Here is a 17,915-nt window from a genome sequence, read left to right as displayed (position 1 = left end):
ATTAAGGTCAAGCCAGTAACAATCCGTGCTGCGTGTAGTTGCAATTTCTCTAATTTTTCAGAGTCGATAGCTAGAGATCCCCACTGAGAACTGCTGATAACGAGTAGCATCATCACTTGCCGATTTGTGGAGGGAGCAACCAGACGTGTTTTTCACCAGAATTAGATCACCCCTATTTAGCCTAGTATTGATTCTGCAGTAAGGTATGTAAGGGTATTTTACTGATTTGGGATGCATGTATGTCTACGTTGAGGTAGATATTTATTTATATATTGTGCGATAGTAATTTAAATTCACGTTGAGGTGATGGTGGATAATTTAAAGAGATACATATGTATTTTGTTGAAGCGCTTTATTAATGATTTAATCCACATTGAGGTGTTGAAGTAGAAATATTATGTTGTTCAATCTATGTTATCATTTAAATCCACGTTTAGGTGGATATACATGGAGGTAGATGCATATTTTGCTGAAGTGCTTAATTAAGAAATCCACGCCGGAATGGGAAAGATGTGAGTCATTCGATCCGGAGAAAAGTGTATTGGAAAAGAGAGAGCATCCTACGTGGATAACACTGAAAGAAAGTGATCCCAAGCCTGCATTCCACGTAAATGAACAGTTTAAGTTGTATGACGATAAAATAGATATTAATGATTTGGTTGTACGAAATCCAGATACTTTTGTGTCGGGAGAAATTCATAATTGTTCAAATGAATGGTTAGATATTACTGGGAAAATATCTGATAATATGTCTAAGACGGTACAGAATTGGGTGGACACAGGGATTGATGCACAGTCTTTTATGCGCTCATTTAAAGGGAATTACAAAGGGAGATCTTTTGATTCAGATAGTCCACCGAAACAGTATTTTCCTAATTCATTGTCGTGCAAATCGCACACCTCCTTTATAAGAAAGGAAATAAGTGAAAGGTTGAAAAACGGGTCCTTTAGATTATGGGGAAGGGTAGGCGAGTGTCCTCTTCCTAGGGTCATTATGCCTTTGACTGTTGAACCTAGCAAACCTAGACTTTGTCATGATGCACGATATATAAATCTGTGGACGAGAGATTTGCCGTTTAGTCTCGATACTCTAAAACATGTACATAGATTAGTAGAAAAGGACTCGTACATGATATGTTGTGATGAGAAATCGGGATATGATCACATAAAACTTACGAAAGAATCTGAAGAATATTTCGGAGTTCAGTTTGGGGGGTGGATATTTACATATACTACACTGCCCTTTGGTTGGAAAGTTTCACCATACATATATCAAATGCTAGGCATGCAAGTTACGTCGATGTTCAGAGATTTAGGTTTGAATACAGTTCAATATATAGATGATAGGTTTATGGTTTTTAATTCAGACGTTCGAAGTTGTACAGCATTTCAGAGTGACATCGTTCACAGTCCTGTAGAAATGGTTAATTTGGTTGTAACTCGTCTGACAAATCTTGGTTACACGCTGGCATTGAAGAAATGTCAACTAATTCCGTCGACTTTGGTGAGATACTTAGGTTTTTATGTTGATTCTATAAAACAAGCATATCTATTACCGGAGGATAAGAAGGGAAAATTCATTACACTAAGAGAGACAATTTTGGGTCATGATGAGGTTGATGTTAGAACTCTTCAACGATTTGCAGGAAAGTGTGTTTCAATGTCGTTAGTCATACCTGGTGCTAAACTTTATACTCGTGAAATAAATGCAGCTATTTCACTGGGTTTAAGAAACACCAGGAAAATTAAGATGACTGGAGCTTTATATGAGGAAGTTATGTACTGGCGTTTTGTCGATAGTTGGCAAGGGTGTGCTCCGTGGAGATCAGAGAGGCACTTACAAATCTCCATTTCAACAGATGCATCTTTATTTCGGTATGGGATAGCGATTTTGTCGGGAAAGGATAAAGGTGATGTCTTTGGCGATTTTTGGTCGGAAGGGGATGTTAGGCCTATTCATCAGAAGGAGGCGTCAGCTGTTCTTAAGGCATTACAGTCTTTGAAATCAGATGTTAAGGATCATAGGGTCGATTTGTTTGTTGATAATATGGCTGTTGTATGTGCTTGGGAAAATCAGGGATCAAAAGATGTCCATTTATCAGCGATAATGAAAGACATTTTTCAGGTGGTTTGTGCTTTGAATATAGATTTAAAATTGCACTACATTCAGTCAAAATCAAATATGGCGGATTACCCATCAAGGAAAATTTCTGATGTTGATAGCATGTTGGCTGTTGAGACATGGAGTTTAGTGGAGAACGTATTCGGGCCACATTCTGTGGATCTGATGGCAACTGATGCCAATGCAATGAGTGATTCAGATGGAAAACAGTTACGTCATTTCACACAATATCCATCCCCTCAGTCTGCTGGCGTGAACGTATTTGCGCAAGAGCTTACAAAAGAAACAAATCCATATGTGTTTCCTCCTTTTAGCCTGATATTACCCGTATTGTGTTTATTGAGGGAACGTAGACTCAAACAGTGTACCGTTGTAGTGCCAATCATGATTCCGAAACCGGTATGGTGGCCTGTATTAATGTCATTTTGTGTTGCGTCAATAACACTTGGGGAAAAAGGGGACAGAAACATACTCAAGCTTCCCTCTAAAAGTGGTTTTATGAATGATGGTATTGGTCTAAAATGGGATTTGAAAGCCTATAAAATTGATTTTAGTGGTTAAAAATGAACGTATGATTTACATTCCTATTTTCAGGGCTCTACGGGAGATTCCATTGATTTGTTTGGTATACTAGACGAAAGGCTAAATATCTTGAAGTCTCATGGAGAGCAGTCGACACAAGCAAAGAAACGCAAAAGTTTAGAAGTTCGCTTTAAAAATTTTCTCTCAGCTTTACCACATACACCAACTGTTATGTCGGTTATGCCCAAAGATATTTGTAGGTTTTTAGTATGGAGTGATAAGTTTGGTAAAACTCAAATTCATGGAACGTCTTGTGCACACATCGGGAAATATGGTGTATATAAATGCGGCTGTGCTACAAGATTAGCGGCGGGAACACTGCATGGCTTGATTCAAAATCTTTCTGAAATTTTGTGTATGTACGGTAGAGGTCGTTCATGGGATATAGCGACAGCCACGGGAAATCCATGCCTATCTCCAGAAGTTCAATGTTATGAGAAATCCTGTAAACATGAGCAAGCGAAATCCCGCATTTTACCAAAGCAAGCAAAACCAATATTTCTGGGAAAACTGCAAAAGATATCCACATACATTGATAGGGAATTGTCTCGTCATGATTTATCATTGAGAGAAAAGTATTGCCTTGTGAGAGATCAAGCAGTATTTAAATTGCAATTTTTCGCAGGCGATAGGGCAAGTGATATTTCTAACATCCTGTCACAAGAAGTCAAGACATTGCCCGATTCGTCGGGGTTCGTGTTTAACCACACATACGGGAAAACAATTCGAGGAGATGGAAAGTGTAATACTTTTGTTATTAAAAGATCTAAAGACGAAGTAATATGTCCTGTTTTGGGACTCGAACGTTATTATAAATGGACAACTGATAATGGGATAAATATAAGATTAGGTCATTTGTTTAGACCAGTTACTGAGAAAGGTAGAGTTCTGAATGAAAAGTTGGGATATTCAGCAATGTATGAAAGATTGAAATGCTATTTAGTTACGTTAGGAATATATGAGGGAGAAACCCCACACAGTTTTAGGGGAGGTTTCGCTATTACAATGGCTGTTTCGGGTGCGGTTAAAGGTCCTGGGGAACTCATGCACCATGTAGGGTGGTCAACAGAAAGTTCGGCACACTATTACAGTAGATCAAAATCTTTGACAGATGCTAGTAGAGTGGCGGGTAATATTGCCAAAATCACAAGTAATAGGGGGGATATAGAACTATTCTATAAAACACACGGGGATATGTCTGCATTGTCACCCGCCTTCAACTGATGTACATGCATGTTATTACATGTTCATAAAATGTTATCACAGTTATTATATACGGATGTATAATTATGTCTTAAATGTAATTTAGCTGTTTGTATTTAAATATTGACTTGTTATTGATTGTTGAACAGAATAAATGAATAAATACATGCATTATAAATTAATTATTTTGGAGTGAGTATTGGGAGAAGTTAGTTTTGATGTGGTACAGGCGAAGAGAGAAATTGACCAGGAAGATTTTCTAATTCTGATTTCAACCCAGTACTTAATAAAGAAGTGCGTATGAGGTTCAGATAGTTCTCAGTGGGGATATATTAAGATCCCCACTGAGAACTGCTGATAACGAGTAGCATCATCACTTGCCGATTTGTGGATGGTGAATAACAGAAGGAGGTTTTAACCAGTATACTGTTAATGTTACTGACGGGCATTAGTCAGGTGTTTGTCGGGTATTTGGAAAAAAAAAAAGAAAGAAAGAAAACCTTGTACGTTCTTCTAAATTGAAGATTTTATGAGGGCGCGAAGCGCCCGAAATGAAATATAAATTATATGATAATATTGAAGTGAGATATAATAATGCATTGACCTTCAATTCAACACTAAAATAACAGCTCTTTAAAGTATGACTACCCATAAATAGATAAAAACTACTCAGGTATGAAAACCTACTGCGCATGCCTCAGGTAAACCCCATCTGCTCGATAGATATAATCGATGACTTTCAATATGCGAGCCAAAACAAAGCAAAGAAAACTTCAAATGTTATGTTGACAGAATTTATAAAAAATACACAACAAAGGTAATTCTATTTAACACAGTAATCATCGAATTCTTAAACATGAAGATCGGAATTGTAAAGCAATTATGTCCATCATTTTTAGTACACTTAAAAAACCACCATACAGGCAATATCCGGAAGGCATCGTGGTGTCGTGGCGTTTTATGGTACAGGATTATCCTCCTACAACATATACGATAAAAATAATTCAAATATTAGGTAATGCTATCAGGTATTAAGTAATAGAAAAAATGAATAAACATCTCCCACTGACCCAATAAACGGGTAAGGGTGGGAGGGAAATGCATTATTATATCTCACTTCAATATTATCATATAATTTATATTTCATTTCGGGCGCTTCGCGCCCTCATAAAATCTTCAATTATATTTCAAATATTTCCGTGAGATATAATAATGCATGTTTAAAGCCGAAAATAAAACTCACCAAATTCAAAACATTACGTGTATAAGACATATCAGACGAAGTATTACGTAAATAAAAAGTTCTAAATGTTCGAGCATTTGACCAATCTGCTTTTGACAGAATTTCCTCTAAAGGTATTCCGGTATTATGCGCTCTACTTGAAGAGACCATTCTGCACGAATGCGGCTGAAATTTTGATGTATCGATGCCTGCATCTAACATAACAGACTTTATCCAGTTGCTAATCGTTTGTGCAGAAACCCCATTATGGGGTTTTTTGGTTGCGCGGAGCAACGGATCGGGTTCAGTTTTGAGCTGCGATCTAAATGATTCAGTTCGTTTCTCGTAAACAGAGCAACAATGTACCACGCAGAGTCTTTCATTATCAATTTTATCATACTGAACAGATCTACATGCATTGTTCATCTGAGATTTTGATAGACCTGGTAAATGAAAAACAATACTATCACCTTTTCTTTCCATAAATCGGCGATCGAATCTAGCAATTTCCGAAACCCTTTTAGGAGCTCCTAGAGCGAGTAAAATGGTAATTTTTTTGCTCAGTTGTAAAATCGAAAGGTCGTTATCACAAGGCAAATCAGACAAATGTTTAAGGACAACATTAATATCCCAGGAAAAAAACGTATTTAGGTTGTGGAGGGTCTTTTATTAATATTCCCTTAAAAAGTTGTTTCACAACAGGGACCTGTCCGACAGAAACTCCATTTAACTGCGGTAACACTGAAGAAATTGCCGACCTATGAACATTAATTGTTCGGTATTCATAGCCCTGATAAAACATCCAAGCTAAAAAATCTAGAACAGAGGCCAAAGGGGCTGAAAAGGGATCAATTGATCGTTCCAAACACCAGCTATTCCATTTCGACCAGGCACTGTCGTAAGCAGATTTTGTACCTGGTCTCCATGCGTGTAAGAGTAGTTCTTTAACTTGGTCTGAAAAACCTTCTGAAGTGTAATATCTCCTGATACCTTCCACCCTGCTAGTTGTAATGTGCTGTTGGCGATCAAAGGGTGAACTTCCCCCTGGGGAGACGTTAAGGTTCTCGAGCCCATGGGTATCAGTACTGGAAAGTCTATCGACATCTGAAGGAGGAGAGGATACCAAGGTTGCGTTTGCCATGTCGGTGTTACGATCACAACTTGGCACCTCTCCTCCCTCACTTTCGCTAGACAAGGCATTATCATGCAAAACGGGGGAAAAGCGTAACCTAGAATGTCCCTCCATGTCTGTAGCATCGCATCTGATGCCTGTGCATGAGGGTCTACCCTCCAGCTGAAATAATTGTTCAGCTGGGCATTTGTCCTGTCTGCAAAAAGATCTACTGAACAAGGGCCCATTATCTTCATTAGATGACTGAATATCTGTGGATCTAATTTCCAGGAACTCGTGTCCTTGAAATGACGACTCTCCCAATCTGCCTCTAAATTCAAGTCCCCGGGTAAATATTCCCCTGTTAGAGTTATGTCCCTTTCCAAACACCATTGCCAAATCTGACTTGCAAGTTCTATCAACTTCTTTGATTTTGTTCCCCCCATATTGTTTATATAAGCTATCGCCACTTTGTTGTCCGATTGCAGTAGTACGTGCTTTTTTATGATTTTTGACTGAAAACATTGAATTGCTAAAAACGCTGCTTTGAGCTCTAACACGTTTATGTGCTGTCCCCTTTCGTTCTGTAACCAAAGACCACCCGTTTTTGCATTCTGACAAATTGCACCCCATCCTAACAGACTTGCATCTGATTTGACGATGATGTTTGGCTGGGGGCGGACTAAAGCTCTCCCATTCCATACACTTAGTTTTGTCGACCACCATATTAGTTCCTGTTTCGAATCCTCGTCTAATTGTACATAATGGTCGTAACTCCCTCCCGTATGTAAGGCTCTTGTTTTTAGTAACTGTAGACTTCTGTAATGGAGAGGAGAGGGTAGAACCGCTTGATTTGTAGCCGTTAGACGCCCTATTAATTGGGCTAGATCTCGAGCTGAGACAGACTGACGACTCACAAGATCTAAGCAGTTCTGTTTTATCTTTAGTACCTTTTCTTTTGGGAGAGAGAGGGCCATTGTTTCCGAGTTTACTGTGAATCCCAGAAATTCTGTTACATGCGAAGGGACTAGAACAGATTTTTTCTGATTGACTAAAAACCCTAGGTTTTCTAAGAGGTAAACAGCTGTTGATAGATCTGATTGAATGCCTGAGAGAGATTGGTTCATAATCAGAATATCGTCTAGGTAAATCACCAGACGTATGCCCAAACGACGTAAAATTGCTATTGGAATTTTCATTATCTTTGTAAACACTCGCGGTGCTATTGCAATCCCGAATGGAAGGGAGGTAAACTCCATTATTTTGTTTTTCCAAAAAAATTTCAGAAATTTTCGGAATTCCTCTGCCACGTTTATCGTCAAATACGCATCCTTTAGATCTAGTTTTACTAACCAATCTCCCTCCTCCATGAGATCTCTCAGCAACTGTACCCCCTCCATTTTGAAGTGTTCGTAAGGGAGAAAACTGTTCAGATTTCTTAGATTTATTACAGGTCTTAACTCGCCCCCTTTCTTGGGTACCAAGAATACGTTGCTGTAAAATGAATCGCGTGTGGGAGTTGTCTCCCGTACCGCATGTTTTGACACTAATTTTTCGATTTCGGAATCTATCAATAACTGTTCCGCTGTTTTGAATTTGGATGGAACAGGCATTTGCTTCTGATAAGGATTTGATAATAGAGGAAGTTTTATTCCTTCGATCGACTGTAGGATCCAAGGATCCCGTGTAATTACTTTCCAGTTCTGAATGAAATATTTCACACGCCCCCCTACAGGCACTGACTGAGGGATAACTACAGCATTCGGGAACAGAAATTTTGATAGATTCCGATCGATCTCTGATAACTCTATCTGTGTGTGACTCACCTGATTCATTGAGTGTTTGGTTTCTTGGGAGGCGCTGAAAATTTCTGATTCGCTCCCTGACCCCTGTACTGTGGGTACTGTGCGTATCTCTGATTCTGAGTGAACTGCCTCCTGTCTGTCTGTCTGCGACCCCCATACTGGAGGCTTGATGAGGGTCTCTGAAGAAAAAACTGGCGGTTTCTATCAGAAAATTGTCTTGTCTGAGACCAAACTTTTTTCTCATTACCATTAGACAAAAGCTGTTTTAATTCTCTGTTATCTTTGTTATCTTTAGCTAATTGTTTGAGAAAGTGTTTTCCAAATAAATCATTTTTACACTTTCCCAGTGATTTTTTGTACCTCTTATCGGAAAGTACATCTACTGACTCAGGCATTGTTTTAGCTAAAACTGCTTTACGCCTATCAGTATTGTAAAGGAAATGAGAATTTCCTACAAACATAATTGCTCTTTGGACAAACTGAATCACATCAGAAGGGTCCATACCCTTGCCCGTTTTGCCTATTCGTTCTGCCTCGCTCCATAAAACGGAAAGTGGCCCTAAAGCATCTAGAATTCTCATCTGTGTATTGATTTTATTTTTCTCTAATTTGCCATTCCATTTTTTCCCCTTGAAATAAATTTTCTTGAAAAATCTGTCCAAAGACAAACCCTGAAGCTTCTTTGAATTAGGTATAGGACAAATCTTTGCAACATTTTGTCTGTTCTTTTTATTGATTCCTTTAGTTGCGTACTTAGTAACAAAATTAAGTATCTTTTTAGAAATTTTTGGTTTAGATTTTGTGCTATCAGCGGAACACAAAAACAAATCAGAATCTGAATCAGACTCGGAACTAGAGCTTGACGAGCTTGAGGAACTAGAACTAGAGGAGCTGGAACTTGATTCATTTGAGGACCTGCTCTTTTTACGTTTTTTTGAGCTCGACTGTGTTCTATTAGAAACGTCGCCAGACTTACTTTTTGCATTTCGAATTTGCTCCGACGACCACTGCCGCCGATAATCATCCTCTGTTTTGTCCGCTACAGAGACATGTTCTACTTGAGAGTCCTCCGACTCATCTACCTTATTGTTATCACTCTCCTCCGCCTCTGCGGGTGAGCTTTCCTGTTCTTCATTACTTTCATGACGTGCCGGCGTTGCCTGTCCAGGACCCGGCGAACGAAGTTGGGCATTGGCCATTCGAACACGAAAACACGTGTACTCACTTGGCGAGCTGAATTGAAAGTCATCGATTATATCTATCGAGCAGATGGGGTTTACCTGAGGCATGCGCAGTAGGTTTTCATACCTGAGTAGTTTTTATCTATTTATGGGTAGTCATACTTTAAAGAGCTGTTATTTTAGTGTTGAATTGAAGGTCAATGCATTATTATATCTCACGGAAATATTTGAAATATAATTCTGATTTCAACCCAGTACTTAATAAAGAAGTGCGTATGAGGTTCAGATAGTTCTCAGTGGGGATATATTAACAACCACCCCATACAACTGAAGCATATTCGAGCTGAGGGCGGATAAATGAAGTATACATGAGTGAAAGAGTCTTTCGATTTATTTTAAATTTAAGTTTTTCTAATAGACCAATTTTTTTGTATGCATTAGACAGTAAGATTTCAATGTGAGTTGACCAACTTAAGTTATATGAAAAAGTTACGCCTAAATGTTTATGAATTTGAACATATTCTAATTGGCTATCTTGGAATAGGAGTTTGGGAGGTTCTATGTTTTTTCTTGTGCTAAAAAATACAACCTTAGTTTTGGATGGATTAAATTTTAGTAACCATTTGTTTGACCACTCTTCAAGAGATAAAAGATCATTATTCAGATTACTTTCTATAGATTTAACACATTTAGATGCGTACTGCAAACTGTTATCATCAGCGAATAATCTACAAAAGCTTGACATCTTGTCAGATACATCTTTTACATAAATTAAAAATAATAATGGACCTAATACAGAGCCTTGTGGAACGCCGGCATATAAGGAAGCGGAAGGGGATACCAAATTTTTGTAAATAACTCTTTGTGTTCTATTTTCTAAATAACTTTTTAACCAAAAGTACATATTACTCTCTATGCCATACATGTTTAGCTTAAACAAGAGCCCTTTGTGCCAGACACGGTCAAAGGCCTTAGATAAGTCACAAAAAATCATACAACTGGATTTACCATCATCAATATTTCTAACAATATTATCGTATGTTTCTAACAATTGATAAACCGTAGAATGACCAGGCAAGAAACCAGCTTGGTATTTGTAAAAAAATATTATTACAATGAAAGTAGTTATACAAGTGTTTAAATACAATACGTTCCATGACTTTACCAACACAACTTAACAATGAAATAGGTCTATAGTTTGACAAAACAGCTGGATCGTCTTTTTTAAAGAGAGGAATAACATTAGCTAATTTCCATTTTTGAGGAAAAACACAGTCTTTCAATGAGCGATTAAACAGTAAACATAGAGGTTTGACAACAGTAAGTTTTGTTGATTTTAACATTTTATGACTAATACAGTCTTCTCCAATGGCTTTGTTAACAGGTAATATAGATAAAATATCAAACACTTCTTGTTCACAAATAGAAATATTGTCAAAAACACTATCACACTTAGTAATTTCTTTAGGTAAATCAGACTTATCATCATCAACACGGGTAACTGAAGCAAAATAATTGTTAAGTACTGTTATCTTATCTACATCAGAAAAAGCAAAATTGACATCACCAGATGCAGATGTGTATTGTAAAGGAGGAATATCTGTAGTTGATTTAGTTTTAAAAGTATCTTTAAGAAGTTTCCAATAAAGTTTAGGATTGTTTTTACTGGAATCAACGAGTTGTAACTCGAGAGTATTTTGATAATTTTCAGTAGCATGTTTTCTCATGTTGTTAAACTTGTTTCTGATACGCTTAAAATTATCCCAATCGAGCTGTTTATTACTTTTTTGTGCTTTTCGTCTTAATCTATTTTTTTCTCGATGGGTTTTCCTTAATAATGAGTCAAACCAAGGTTTGTCTTTAGGTCTTATAATAACTGATTTTTCAGGTACACATTCCCTTACGAGATCTATATATTTGGTTGTAAACTTTTCGGTAGCTTCGTCAATTGATTCAGCATTACAGATAAGATTTTTCCAGTCAGTAGTTTCGATTAAAGTATTAAGTTTTTCCATATTAGCATTTTTATAATCCCATATTTTCCTTACATAAGATTGACTTTTAATGATACTTGATTTTAAGAAGACGTATGTCGCTTTGTGATCGGTTAGTGTATTGTCTGTGTCTATCACGCCTGAGTGGAGTGCTACAAGGTCTGGGCTGATCAAAACTGGGTCAATAAGTGTGTTCGAAGTGTTGGTAATTCGTGTTGCTTCGTGGATTGTGTTTGTCAGGTTATGATTCAGCATGATATCTTTAATAGGAAGTATCCGAGAATTGTCCAGAAAATCAACATTTAAATCTCCTACAATTATAAATTTGCTGGAGATATCTGATACTTTTTCAATTGACCACAAAAATTTGTCCCAGAAGGATTTTTCGCTGTTGGGTGGACGATATACGCAGCAAAGAAAAAGGTTACAGGTAGGTTCACTTATTTCTATCCAAACACATTCAATTGATATGGGTTCAAGGTCACTACGACGAATTTATTTACCAATGTACATATAATTTATTTAAAAAATCCATTGGTTCACATTCAACTTTCTGCAGTATAAATAAGGCGATTGGACCTTGTGCGAACAAGTTTAAGGGCGATCGAACTCTGGGCGAACGGAAATTAGGGCGAACGGTGTCAAGGGCGAACAAGTTTGAGGGCGAACAAACATACACCCAAACTCGGGCCGGGCCGGGAATTTCGGAGTTGAAAACCGGGTTTTTGCCAATTACTCATATAATACTTAATTCTTCTTCACAAAACTTACAGATGTAATTTAATTGAACAAAACCTGTCTTCGCTGAGAGTTTTAACTCCAAATATCATGTTTTTCAGTGATTATTAACGATTGACATTTTCCAGGTGACTAAAATGGATAGTAAACCCGGTTTATTCATTTCGGTGCGTCGATTTACCCAAAAGGACCCAAAAGAACCCAAAAGGAACCCAAAAGGACCTAAAAGGAAGTTATATGCAACCCAAAAGGACATGAAATAAAGGGAATATCTGGATATATTCAATGAACACTTTCATACTTTATTGAAAATAAAACAGTAGTTTGGGGGAAAAGTGTGTGTTAAGGGTGGGGGTTGGAGGGGGTGTCCCCGTCCCCACCCCCCCCCCCCCCATACCATATGCCTAGAACAAGTCATAAAATAAAACTTATTGCGTCATTATATATCATATAGTAAGATATGGAAAAATAGAAGGGGAAATATAATAACACTTTATTTTTTTCAGCTCAAATAAAAACAAAGCATATCTAACCAGATTTAGTGTTTGATGTGATATATAAGGCGTTATGTTATTTCCCAAAGAAAAGTTGCAACAGTATAAATTTATGTTTTTGCCAACTTTTATGTAAATTTATAATGTAATATTCATCATTTCATTCAAATTACTAATTTTCAGTTTAACATAATATTTCATTTTGTGTCCTTTTGGGTTCCTTTTGAGTCCTTTTTGGTTCCTTCTTGGTACTTTTGGGTTCTTTTGGGTCCTTTTGGGTAAATCGACACACCCATTCATTTTATTGATTTAAAGCAAGTTGCACGCAGAAAATGGGATTCCTTTGTGTCTTATCATTGTTTATTAACTTTAAGAACTTAAATTTTACGACCTTTGCGAATATAAATATCGATAGTTAAAATAATCGCCATTTTTTTAATACCCGGGATAGGTCAAAACCGGACACATTTGCTCGGGACAAACTTGGAATATTCCGAAATACTGACGTCAGATGACCGAGTGCAGAGAAAAGAATGTAGAGTTTATTACAACAGAAACCTATGCACAAACAAAATAAGTATACAAATGGAAAAACTTAAAAATACACAAAAATCATGATTTTTTTTTCAAATACAAATACTTAATATGGTATTGTTGATTGTCTTAATGAATTAACAAGATAAAGACCGTACAGCTAGCTTGGTATTCAGTGATTATGAATGATTATATTTAATTTTTAATTAAAGATTGATGATAAAGATATTACCAGTAAATTTGATAAAATCTGCGAAGTTGGCTTGATTCACGGGTATTAAGTGGGAGTTATGATTATTTAAAAACAGAAACTATAATTTGGAAATGTGAGGTTTGTCCCGGGTAAACGTGTTCGGTTTTGGTCGGTCCCGGGTATTCAAAAAATGCATTTATTTTCAACAATCGGTAAATTTTTATAAAATGTACATAATTTGTTGGTATTTTAAGTTAATTTTCATCGATACAACGCACAAAACTGCATTTATTTCATCAATATTAAGTACAAAATATTAAAATATGTAAACCAGGTTTACTACCCATTTTACATCTGATTGATAAAGCTGAAGAGTTTAATACTTATTTTGTAAACATCTCACATATCAACACTGAGCCAGATCTTCCTGAACACGGACCCGGTACGCCAATTAATTGCTTTGATGATTTTGAAATTACTGAACAGGATGTTCTTGATCAACTAGAAATCCTAGATACCACTAAACCACCAGGGCCAGACGGATTATCTCCAAAAGTCCTAAAAGAAATACGATTCTCCATTTATAAACCACTAACAAGACTCTTCAACATGTCTCTCAGTAAGAAATGTCTGCCTTATATATGGAAACAAGCACATGTTTCTCCGATCTTTAAAAATAAAGGAAGCCCTGAAAATACTAACAATTATAGGCCTATTTCTCTTACTAGTTCTGTTTGCAAAGTTATGGAAAAAATACTTTTCAAGTATATGTTTAATTATATAAAAGACTACGAATTATTATCAAAAAACCAATCGGGATTTCAGCCTGGTGACTCCACAGTAAATCAACTAGTTGAAATATATGATAAAATTATGTCAAATCTCGATAAAGGCCGGGACCTAAGATTTATATTCTGTGATATTTCAAAAGCCTTTGATAGGGTTTGGCACAAAGGACTTGTCTTTAAACTTGAAAAAATAGGCTTCCAAAATAATATTTTGGGCTGGATTAAAGAGTACCTTACTGACAGGCAACAAAAAGTAAATATTGAAGGTTTCTCATCAACATTCAAAACTGTTGATGCAGGAGTACCCCAGGGATCTGTGCTAGGCCCATTTTTATTCTTATTATACATTAATGATATAACCGAAGGCATACATAATGGTATCCGTTTATTTGCGGATGATACATCTTTGTTTGCTATAGTAGACGCTGATATTATGACTCCTACATTATCTCTTACAGCCGATCTCGAAAAAATAAAGAAATGGTCAAATTCTTGGGCTGTAGATTTTAACGCTGATAAAACAATTAATGTTAACTTTACAAGAAAGCAGCGACTTTTTCCAGACATTCATTTTGGAGAACATGGGGACATTATTGAACCATCCAGTAGTCATATACATTTAGGGCTTCACCTTCAGTCCGATGGTAGTTGGAATAAACATATATCTGCTATTTACGAAAAAGCTTGTAACAGATTAAATATTTTGAGATTACTAAAGCACACACTTGATAGAAATTCCCTAATAAAGATATATTTTGCTTTCATTAGACCTGTCTTAGAATACGCAGATGTGGTATGGGATAACTGCTCTCAGGAAAATACAGAATTGTTAGAAAAGGTTCAAGTAGAAGCTGCAAGAATTATTACTGGTCTAAGAGTAAATTCTTCAAGATCTAATCTATACGACGAACTAGGTTGGGAGCCATTACATCAGAGAAGAATAAATCATAAACTTATATTATTTTATAAAATTGTCAATGGTATTGCCCCATATTATCTATGCGAATTATTACAGCCCTTCCAACCAGTGCAACATTCTTATAGTTTGAGATCAGACAGAAGTAATCTTTCTCTACCATTATGTAGAACGGAATCCTACTATAATAGTTTTATTCCTTCAACTATAAAACTGTGGAATAATCTTAGCTCTGATGTAAAAATGTCACCTTCTTTATCAATGTTTAAGTCAAAAATAAAAACTAAACGACCATTTAGCAATTGCAAATATTATAACCATGGTAACAGAAAAGAGAATATACTTCACTGTCAATTACGCAGAAAAGCTAGTAACCTCAATGCACACTTAAAAAATCATTATATAATAGCTGATTCATCTTGTCCTAGGTGTGATTACCATAATGAGGATAATGAGCACTATTTTATGAATTGTCCAGTTTACAGTATACAAAGAAATGAACTAAGAAAAAATTTACAAGAGCTAGGTATACCGTATGAACTAAAGACTCTTTTATATGGGTGTTCGAAGTTATCGTATCAAACGAACATCAACATTACAAATTATGTGCAAGAATATATTAGGTCAACAAAACGTTTTTAAATACATTTCCTTATGATATATATATATTTTAGTATACTTCATTAATACTATGTGTTATGCTTAATTCATCTGGATCTGTGCGTGTCAGTGTGTGCTTGCGTGTGTGTGTCTGTGTGTGTTTCTGTAGGTGTGTCTGTGTGTGTTTACCCGCATTGTAATATATATATATTCAGTCCATTGTATTTTGTAACTTTGATTCTTGTATAGAGAGGGTATTTATAGGCATTGCCTGTTACCCAATCGATTCATTATTTTGAATAAATATTGTTTAAACATAAAAAAAAAAATTAAAAAAAAAAAAAAACATAAAATGTACATAATTTGTTGGTATTTTAAGTTAATTTTCATCGATACAACGCACAAAACTGCATTTATTTCATCAATATTAAGTACAAAACATTAAAATATGTAAACCAGGTTTACTACCCATTTTACATCTGTAAGTTTCGTGACAAATAAATGAGTACTTTTCGAATAATTAGCAAAAACCCGGTTTTCGTTTCAAAATTCCCAATTTTCATGTAGAATAATAAACTACACTCAAATTACTTATTTCAAATGAAACCGGCATCAAATTGCATTTTTTAATGGTTTTACAGACGATAAATATATCAGTCTTGATCAATTCTGAAATCGCCATTTTGAAGAGCGACTCAAATCACCGATGCTCATAAGTAATTCAAAATAATTATTTTCCCTAATATTTTTATTTAGAATTCTTAAACTACATTTAGATTACTTATTTCAAATGCAACCGGCATCAAATTGTACTTTTTAATGGTTTTACAGACGATAAATATGTCAGTCTTTATAAATTCTGAAATCGCCATTTTGAAGAGGGACTCAAATCACTGATGCTCATAACTAATTCAAAATAATTATTTTCCCTAATATTTTCATGTAGAATTCTTAAACTACATTTAGATTACTTATTTCAAATGAAACCGGCATGAATTTTCATTTTTTAATGGTTTTACAGACGATAAATATGTCAGTCTTGATAAATTCTGAAATCGCCATTTTGAAGAGCGACTCAAATCACCGATGCTCATAAGTAATTCAAAATAATTATTTTCCCTAATATTTTTATTTAGAATTCTTAAACTACATTTAGATTACTTATTTCAAATGCAACCGGCATCAAATTGTACTTTTTAATGGTTTTACAGACGATAAATATGTCAGTCTTTATAAATTCTGAAATCGCCATTTTGAAGAGCGACTCAAATCACTGATGCTCATAACTAATTCAAAATAATTATTTTCCCTAATATTTTCATGTAGAATTCTTAAACTACATTTAGATTACCTATTTCAAATGAAACCGGCATGAATTTTCATTTTTTAATGGTTTTACAGACGATAAATATGTCAGTCTTGATAAATTCTGAAATCGCCATTTTGAAGAGCGACTCAAATCACCGATGCTCATAACTTATTCAAAATAATTATTTTCCCTAATATTTTTATTTAGAATTCTTAAACTACATTTAGATTACCTATTTCAAATGCAACCGGCATCAAATTGTACTTTTTAATGGTTTTACAGACGATAAATATGTCAGTCTTTATAAATTCTGAAATCGCCATTTTGAAGAGCGACTCAAATCACCGATGCTCAGAAGTAATTCAATATAATTATTTTCCCTAATATTTTTATTTAGAATTCTTAAACTACACTTAGATTATCTATTTCAAATGCAACCGGCATCAAATTGTACTTTTTAATGGTTTTACAGACGATAAATATGTCAGTCTTGATCAATTCTGAAATCGCCATTTTGAAGAGCGACTCAAATCACCGATGCTCATAACTTATTCAAAATAATTATTTTGATTCTTCTTTTTCTTCTTCTTTTTTTTTTTTAAATATGTTTAATTTACAAACTTTTTAATTAAATTTGAAGTCGTTTATTTCCTTTCAGAAAATAATTAGATTTTAGAAATCTAAAACATCATTTAATAATCCTATACAAAGAAAATTCGATATTAAGTTTAAATAACAATAAATAATTTAATTTTGTTTGTATTCTTGCCTCTGATTGGTTAATATCCAAAAAGGAACACAAATTATTTCTGTATAACCTGGTTTGGTATGGGGACACACCCCCTGACAACCAGCTGAATTATCTGTATCCATACAATCCTCTCATTTCCAGTCCTCGAGATTCATGGAAAATTCCAGATTTAATAAACGTACCTTTAACTTCAAACGATAATTCGCTCTTACCACATGTAAAAAGGCTGCTAGGCCTATGTATCAGTTTTTACCTCCCCTTGCTTCCCATCACTTCCGTTACTTCCGTTACTAAGGTTGTATTATTGAGCGGCAAATTTGAACTAATAAAAAGCAACGAAATTTTACACCCATAGTTATTTCATGATTTTAA

The 17,915-nt window shown here is 35.3% G+C and overlaps 2 protein-coding genes across 2 annotated transcripts; one reads left to right on the top strand and one right to left on the bottom strand.

Moving 5' to 3' along the window:
* The first annotated feature begins 457 nt into the window (after positions 1-457).
* On the top strand, positions 458-3,980 carry LOC133192346 (uncharacterized). Its single transcript, XM_061328362.1, has 2 exons — positions 458-607; positions 2,717-3,980. Exons 1-2 carry the CDS (start codon positions 458-460, stop codon positions 3,926-3,928), a joined length of 1,362 nt encoding a protein of 453 aa, XP_061184346.1. The 3' UTR covers positions 3,929-3,980.
* A 4,091-nt stretch (positions 3,981-8,071) lies between these two features.
* On the bottom strand, positions 8,072-9,431 carry LOC133192056 (pre-mRNA-splicing factor CWC22 homolog). Its single transcript, XM_061327895.1, has one exon. It carries the CDS (start codon positions 9,332-9,334, stop codon positions 8,072-8,074), a length of 1,263 nt encoding a protein of 420 aa, XP_061183879.1. The 5' UTR covers positions 9,335-9,431.
* Positions 9,432-17,915: the final 8,484 nt, after the last annotated feature.

This window comes from Saccostrea echinata, unplaced genomic scaffold (genome assembly GCF_033153115.1).
Source record: "Saccostrea echinata isolate AGI-Se365-2 ecotype Australia unplaced genomic scaffold, CSIRO_AGI_Sech_v1 ptg000025l, whole genome shotgun sequence".
NCBI lineage: Eukaryota > Metazoa > Mollusca > Bivalvia > Ostreida > Ostreidae > Saccostrea > Saccostrea echinata.
Note: the sequence above shows the minus strand (reverse complement) of the source record. Positions and strands in the feature narration are given on the sequence as shown.

Coding starts and splice junctions, on each gene's coding strand:
- LOC133192056 (XM_061327895.1), bottom strand. CDS start 9,334: ATGCCTCAGGTAAACCCCATCTGCTCGATAGATATAATCGATGACTTT.
- LOC133192346 (XM_061328362.1), top strand. CDS start 458: ATGCATATTTTGCTGAAGTGCTTAATTAAGAAATCCACGCCGGAATGG. Junction 608..2,716: donor ATCCCAAGCCTGCATTCCAC/GTAAATGAACAG, acceptor TCCTATTTTCAG/GGCTCTACGGGAGATTCCAT.